This window comes from Daphnia magna, linkage group LG7 (assembly GCF_020631705.1).
Source record: "Daphnia magna isolate NIES linkage group LG7, ASM2063170v1.1, whole genome shotgun sequence".
Taxonomy (NCBI): domain Eukaryota; kingdom Metazoa; phylum Arthropoda; class Branchiopoda; order Diplostraca; family Daphniidae; genus Daphnia; species Daphnia magna.
The window spans coordinates 13217334-13223542 of NC_059188.1; the positions used below are offsets into that span (position 1 = coordinate 13217334).

At 43.9% G+C, this 6209-nt stretch overlaps 4 protein-coding genes across 7 annotated transcripts; 1 reads left to right on the forward strand and 3 right to left on the reverse strand.

The window, feature by feature from the left end:
• The first annotated feature begins 141 nt into the window (after nucleotides 1-141).
• On the forward strand, nucleotides 142-1825 carry LOC116926825 (glycoprotein 3-alpha-L-fucosyltransferase A). Its single transcript, XM_032933750.2, has one exon. The coding sequence runs from the start codon at nucleotides 439-441 to the stop codon at nucleotides 1714-1716; it is 1278 nt and encodes a 425-aa protein (XP_032789641.2). The 5' UTR covers nucleotides 142-438; the 3' UTR covers nucleotides 1717-1825.
• On the reverse strand, nucleotides 1721-2792 carry LOC116926836 (lactosylceramide 4-alpha-galactosyltransferase). The gene has a single exon (XM_032933769.2). The coding sequence runs from the start codon at nucleotides 2784-2786 to the stop codon at nucleotides 1788-1790; it is 999 nt and encodes a 332-aa protein (XP_032789660.2). The 5' UTR covers nucleotides 2787-2792; the 3' UTR covers nucleotides 1721-1787.
• Nucleotides 2731-4765, reverse strand: LOC116926826 (lactosylceramide 4-alpha-galactosyltransferase-like). Of its 2 annotated transcripts, XM_045175924.1 has the most exons (2): nucleotides 4645-4765; nucleotides 2731-4156 (listed from the first exon to the last, which is right to left on the reverse strand). In XM_045175924.1, the coding sequence occupies exon 2, from the start codon at nucleotides 4069-4071 to the stop codon at nucleotides 2929-2931; it is 1143 nt and encodes a 380-aa protein (XP_045031859.1). In that variant the 5' UTR covers nucleotides 4072-4156; nucleotides 4645-4765; the 3' UTR covers nucleotides 2731-2928. The 2 variants fall into 2 exon arrangements, with proteins under 2 accessions (XP_045031859.1, XP_032789643.2); XM_032933752.2 differs by lacking the exon at nucleotides 4645-4765 and having other exon boundaries at nucleotides 2731-4202.
• On the reverse strand, nucleotides 4341-6137 carry LOC116926838 (glycoprotein-N-acetylgalactosamine 3-beta-galactosyltransferase 1). 3 transcript variants are annotated; one of them, XM_032933771.2, is made up of 8 exons: nucleotides 6004-6137; nucleotides 5712-5915; nucleotides 5458-5592; nucleotides 5231-5369; nucleotides 5050-5171; nucleotides 4885-4992; nucleotides 4669-4814; nucleotides 4341-4609 (listed from the first exon to the last, which is right to left on the reverse strand). In XM_032933771.2, the coding sequence occupies exons 2-8, from the start codon at nucleotides 5881-5883 to the stop codon at nucleotides 4502-4504; spliced, it is 930 nt and encodes a 309-aa protein (XP_032789662.2). In that variant the 5' UTR covers nucleotides 5884-5915; nucleotides 6004-6137; the 3' UTR covers nucleotides 4341-4501. The 3 variants fall into 3 exon arrangements, with proteins under 3 accessions (XP_032789662.2, XP_032789664.2, XP_032789663.2); XM_032933773.2 differs by having other exon boundaries at nucleotides 5995-6130; XM_032933772.2 differs by having other exon boundaries at nucleotides 5989-6113.
• Between the last annotated feature and the right edge of the window lie 72 nt (nucleotides 6138-6209).

The following is a 6209-nucleotide window of genomic DNA, read 5'->3' on the forward strand; positions in this document are numbered from 1 at the left end:
ACGGTTGTCACGCCATATGTCTTTCGACCCCAACATTCAATTCAAACATTCGGCAATTAACCTCTTAATGGCTTTTACGAACCAACAACGGACTGTGAGTCATAAACATCAAGACACCCCAAGCGTGAAGTAATTACCTTTGTGCATTGCATTGTTTGTTCCCTTCGGCTTGAGTATGTTATATTTACCTGTGCATTACTGGAGGCTATAGCCAGTCATTTTCCAAAGAGAAAAGTGAAAAAAAAAAAAAGGCGAACAGTCTCAAGTTCCCTAGTTCCCTAGTCAAGTTCACCTGAATTTCAGACTTGAAATCGAGCCCGATAGAAAAATGAGTTAACCAGTTGAACAACAACCGAAATGTTAATCGTGCAGTCGTGTATTTATAAGAATTGACCATGATGTCATCACGCCGACTGTTGTAATGCAAACAGGTAGAACATGAAAAGCTATTGTCGTTTCCGTTTCATCTGTCGAGTCATCACATTGTTGACCATAGCCATTTCGACTGCGGTAATGGCGATCGTGATAGCGACTCGATTGTCGCATCAAGGCCAGCAGAAATCGAAGTTCAGTGCAGTGCCAAGCCCAGCAACATCGCCCAGCAGCTCCAAGGTGAAAACCATTTTGTACTGGAACTCTTGGGATCCGACGATGGGAGACGAGCCGTTAATCAAAGCTCAATGTCCCGTGACCGCTTGTTTGTTCACTCCCGATTTGACGCTGTTCAATCAGAGTGACATCGTTCTCATCTCCATCGAAACGACTCCCGATTTCTTGGTGAATCGTCTGCCTCATCAGCGGTTCGTTTTCTTCGTCATGGAATCGCCCACCAACACTCTTCAGCTGCCTCTGCTTCAAAACAACCGGACGCGTTACAACTACTTCAACTGGACCATGAGCTACAGACGGGATTCTGATATCGTCCTACGTGATTTCCTGGGAGCTGTGGTGTCTAAAAAACATCGTGACCATCAGTACCCACCTAGAAATGAACGACAATCGAATACGACGATCAAACTCTCTTCTGTTAACACTTTGAAAAGGCTGGTCATGACCAGAGTAAACAGGACGAAGACAAACGAAACTGCTGGTCAAGTATCGATAATTAACCCCTGGGTACGAAAGAAATCGAAATTGGTGGCCTGGTTCGTGTCGCATTGCGACACTCCCATCCAACGAGAAGAGTATGCCCGTCAACTGGGCCAGCACGTCCCAGTCGACGTTTACGGCAGGTGTGGAACCAAGCAACAAGTGACTTCGATTTGCGATTCGGCGGAAGATCCTTACAATTGTGAAGAGAGCGAAACATTGCGAGCTCAATACAAGTTTTATTTGGCTTTCGAGAATTCGTGGTGTCCAGATTACGTCACCGAGAAATTCTATCGAACGTTGCAGTTTGACACGGTCCCCATCGTCCTCGGTGGCGCCGATTACCAGCGTTTCGCACCCCCACATTCCTACATCAACGCCCTGGACTTTTCAACACCCAAAGAGCTGGCCGATTATCTTTTGCTTTTAGACAATTCGCAAGAGCTCTACGCCCAGTATTTCCAGTGGAGAAACGATTACAACGTCTACGTACCTGCCTTGGACGGTTGGTGCGACTTGTGTCGAATGGCTCACGACGAAACTCTTCCGGCCAAAGTGTATCCAGACATTCAACAGTGGTGGATAGACAATGGCGAATGTGAAACTGACCGAACCAAATATTTCTAAATGATTCGTTTTTTTTAACTGTGTGTGTATTGTATACAAGATTTTTAGTCACGTGTAATTAAAACGTAAAATCATGTCGAAATAAATTCAGCCATTCTTTTAGCCGTGACTGGGCAGTTTTCCTGCGCCAAAATGGCGTACAATTGGCGTGTTCCCATTCGAACAGCTTCGTTGGACGAGAGAAAGTTCCACAAATGAACGCCGTAACTTGAATGAATCATCGCAAGCGACTGATCAGACGCATCCTCGAAATACAAATGCCAAAACGGTGGGCCGATGGGACAGAAATGTTTGTAAGACAAAAGACTGACATCCGGGCACTTCCCGATGCCGGTTCCATTATTACACAGTCGAACGTAGACATCCGTCAGCGCCGTAGGTCCGTGTAAATAATAATCTTCCGGGTCGTATTCTTTCGATAAATAATCAATGAGCTCTTTGACCAGTCTGTGTTTAGCTTCGAAATGCATAACGCCGTTGTTCAATTGTTGGCCGTCGATGCCTTCGACCAGCAAAACGTTGCGCAACAGCTTCTCGTCTAATGGTTTCAAAACGACATAGTCCAAGTCCATGTAAAGACCGCCATGTCTATACATGGAGACGAGCCGGATGTAGTCGGAGAGATGGGCCGTCCGGAATCGACTCTGTCGCCATTCGCCTTTCTCGTACCACGATTGCAAGGCGGAGCCTTTAAAATATTGATCGTTGTCGATCCGAATAACATCGACGTTGGAGTAGTGATCATTTAGGATGTCCATCCATGGGCCTTTGGTGCCTGAAACGTCCAGCGATTTGGCAGACATGAACAGCTGGACAGGTCTGGTCGGATTGTGTTTGGCTACCGATTCGATTGTGCAGCACTGTTTGAAATTGAGACTTCCTCGGCCGCTCGTTTCGTGAAAAAAGATGCGTCTGCTGTCCGTTTCGACATCTCCGTTTTGGTGACGAGGTGATGGAATAATGAAAGTTAACCAACACAATGCAACAAGTGCAATACAAAAAAAGGCGATTATCTTTGTGACATTTAAAATGTTGTATTTGAACCGAAATTTGACGGGAATGGTTGGCATGATGAATAACAATCGACTATTGGACAGAATACATGTGAGCAGTTGGACGAGGATTAGTTGCTATGAAACTGAAAGAGCCCCAAGCAAAGTCAGCTGTAAATGGAGCCCTCCTAGCGGATTGTTGCCTAGGCTTGGTCAAGAATTAATTTAGAAATTCTGAAGCCCTAGCCACAGACATTGGACAATGAATCTGAGCCAGGGAACCAAAAACGCTAGGATTATTGGCGAGGTCTCCAGGATCATTCCTCATGGTATTCCACGTATGAACGCCATAGCTCGTGTTCAATCGAGTTAAAACGCCCGGTCCCTTTAAAGACATGACCCTCGCTCTGTCCAACTTTTCAGAAGCTAACTGCTTTACGATAGGGAAGAAAAAACGTGATGGCAGGAGGTGAATGTCTTTGCAAGTGTTGGATTTAGGATCGCCTTGTTCTATTCCGCACGCGGAACTCATCAAAGCACTCACGGCTTGAGTTCCGTGGAACGCAAATTCAAACGGGTCGTATTCTTCAGCCAGATATCGCATCATTGCGGTAGCCAACCAATGACCCGCTTCCATGTGCATAACACCGCTACTGATGCCATCCATAGCAACATTGTCGTAAGACAGAAAATTACGAAATTTGTCACCTTGAAGAGGTCGTAGGGTTAACACGTCCGTGTCCAAATACAGGCCACCTCCTTTGTGAAGGGTAAGAAATCGAATGTAATCAGAGAAATGAACTGTTTCGTGCCGAGTTTTACGCCATTTCCCAGCATCGTACCAACTCTGCAACGGCGTTCCAGCGAAGTAGTGCTCTTCGTTGAGTAAAATCGCCTCGACGTTCGGGTAGTTGGAAAGAATATCTAACCACAGTGGTTTGTGGAACAGATCCGATGGATGATAAGACAAATGTTCATGACAAGGGATGAATAGCGGTCGGAGAAAGAGCTGGACAGGCCGTTCAGGGTTGTTTTTGGCAGCCGATTCGACAGCGCAACACTGGCGGAAGGTGAGTTCGTTGGTACCGCTCGTTTCGTGAAAGACTATGCGTCGATCCGTCAATCCTTTCTGCGATGTACTGTTGAAAGTTTTCCACTGGCTGGCACGTACATCCTTTTGCATAATTAGGCCGTCGGCTACTGGTGGATCAACGGCCAATTTGATGTTGACGCAAAGAACTTTACCTACACGAGGGATCTGCGTAATGGCATTTTGGTCCTTTGCGGTGGAGAGTAGTAAAATCAGGAGCGACATAGGAAGTAGACAGACGACCACCTTAGTTAATCTTCTGGAAGTCCCCATGCCAGTCGGTCTCTGTTGGTTTTCTGCTAGTGAATCGGATGAATCACCTCCATTACAAATTAAACGCTGATCTCCGATGTTACGCCTAACGAAACGCCAAAATGTAACTTTAAAGCTCATAATGCGACAGACCTACCAAGTGCGGAACGACCACCTCATACTATGAGGTCTGATAGAAAACACTGCTTTTCAAGGAAAAATAAATGGTAAGTAGAAATGTGAACATTAAGACGCAGAGCAGATAAAACACCGCAGGCGTGAAAATGATATCACGGGATTGGTCAGTCGATTTGGAAGCTGCTACAGGCCAAAATCGCAATGTAAAAATTGACAAAAATTGAAGAAAATCAACTAAACGATCACCAAGTTCAAAATGTAACACTACTCAATGAATTAAATAGAATATAGACTTAGTTAAAGGTTACAATTGTTAATAGGTATTCAGCTGACGATAGCTGACGAGATAATCGTATTCCAAAAGTTGTTCATCTTTAACCGGATGAAATGAAATCGTTTCATTCGAGCAACATTCTAATCCCTTAAAAATAAAACAAAATTATCTCTATGATTAACCTTTTGGAGAAAACAAAAATGTACTGGTTTTGATCGAAAAAAAGCTCGAAGTGTTGCTTGGTAATCCCAAGGTCGATACAGGTTATGAAGGCTTAATTGGAGGAATCTTTCGGAACCATTTGGATCGCGAGAATCACCAAAGAGAATGTCCAATATCTCTAAACACATGGCTAACGGATAAAAATTATGTGAATTTACAGCTGTTGCAATCGACTTCAATAATACTAAATGACCCTTTACCAAGGTAAGAATCTTCTTCGCCATTAGGGCCAAGAATGCAAATATCGAAATGTTTGTCGTAGACCCTCTCGATGAAAAGCCGTACCGTCTCCCTGGTCATTGCATAGCCTGTTATCAGATTAGTAAAGAACTTCTGAAGAAAAGCACGAAAAGACGAAGGATTACCTGCTCCACCACCAAAATAGCCTTTGAGGAGTCGATTGTGTGCAAATCGCGCACCAAGAAAATGAGGTAACGCAGCATCGTACGACGAAAGAAATTGTCTTAAATTGTCCACGACAACATATCTGGTGAACGAACAATGATCCTTCATAATTATGCGATTCGAACCTTACGTAGTACTCACGTATCGTCGTCAGCTTTGAAAAACCAGTCGGCATCGTCCAGATTGTGATCATAAATGTATTTTAAACCTTCATACGTCTTGCCCCACAAAGTGTTGTAGGAATCTTCTACTGGCAGGCCAATCGAAGGTATCGTAGGATCTGCAAGTTTTCACACAATATACAATTGTAACACATAAATCGGACAATCTGAATCTGAATCTAAATTGATTGGTGGTGAGCTACGTACCTGATTTAGAACTCATGAAAAGCAAAGCATCACATTGTTTGCCCCATGTCTTTTGAATCAGGTCAGCTCTGCTTTTGCTATTGGTCGATATGGGGACCCAGCACAGGATACGAACCGGCCAACTCGAACCAATTTCTACTCACAACATACACATAGGTAAAGCGTAGTGATACGATGCAAAGGTGTTTACATGTTGGGATGGAAAAATCAAGAGAAAAGAGTTGGGATCAATTCGTATAGTAATTTCAACTTACCTTCACTGTTGGAAGTATTCGAAGGATGAACAATAGAATGTGCTGTGGAGTCTGGCGTTTGAACGTGTCCCAGAAAAGAGTACCAGCCGAGAATCAAGGTCACTAGCCACCAATAACGAGAACGAAACAAATTCGATTCGCATAAAGATCGTAGCAGGTTCGTTCGACGCATTTTAGTCAGTTGAATTTCAATGAAATCATTTCCTAGACGGATTCATTGGAGGAAATAAAATTCAAGAGTCGTACAACTAGGATAAAACTATGCAAGTAAATCTACTCGGACAAAATTCACCTGATCTAGGTTAGGTATTGCCACCAGCAGTTAAACCTCCATCGGCTAGCAAAGTGAAATAATGCCTTTTCTCTGTAATCTAATTATACATCACAGGAGCGATGAAAAAGACGTGTCTAGTTGGAAAAGCTAAGGGCAAAGTAAGCTTACTTGCTGTTGGCAGGCAACAACTCTTCATACAAATATCCAAAGGGTGGGCAACAAAA

Coding starts and splice junctions, on each gene's coding strand:
- LOC116926825 (XM_032933750.2), top strand. CDS start 439: ATGAAAAGCTATTGTCGTTTCCGTTTCATCTGTCGAGTCATCACATTG.
- LOC116926836 (XM_032933769.2), bottom strand. CDS start 2,786: ATGCCAACCATTCCCGTCAAATTTCGGTTCAAATACAACATTTTAAAT.
- LOC116926826 (XM_032933752.2), bottom strand. CDS start 4,191: ATGAGCTTTAAAGTTACATTTTGGCGTTTCGTTAGGCGTAACATCGGA.
- LOC116926838 (XM_032933771.2), bottom strand. CDS start 5,883: ATGCGTCGAACGAACCTGCTACGATCTTTATGCGAATCGAATTTGTTT. Junction 5,172..5,230: donor TTCAAAGCTGACGACGATAC/GTGAGTACTACG, acceptor TTCGTTCACCAG/ATATGTTGTCGTGGACAATT. Junction 4,993..5,049: donor CTATTTTGGTGGTGGAGCAG/GTAATCCTTCGT, acceptor ATCTGATAACAG/GCTATGCAATGACCAGGGAG.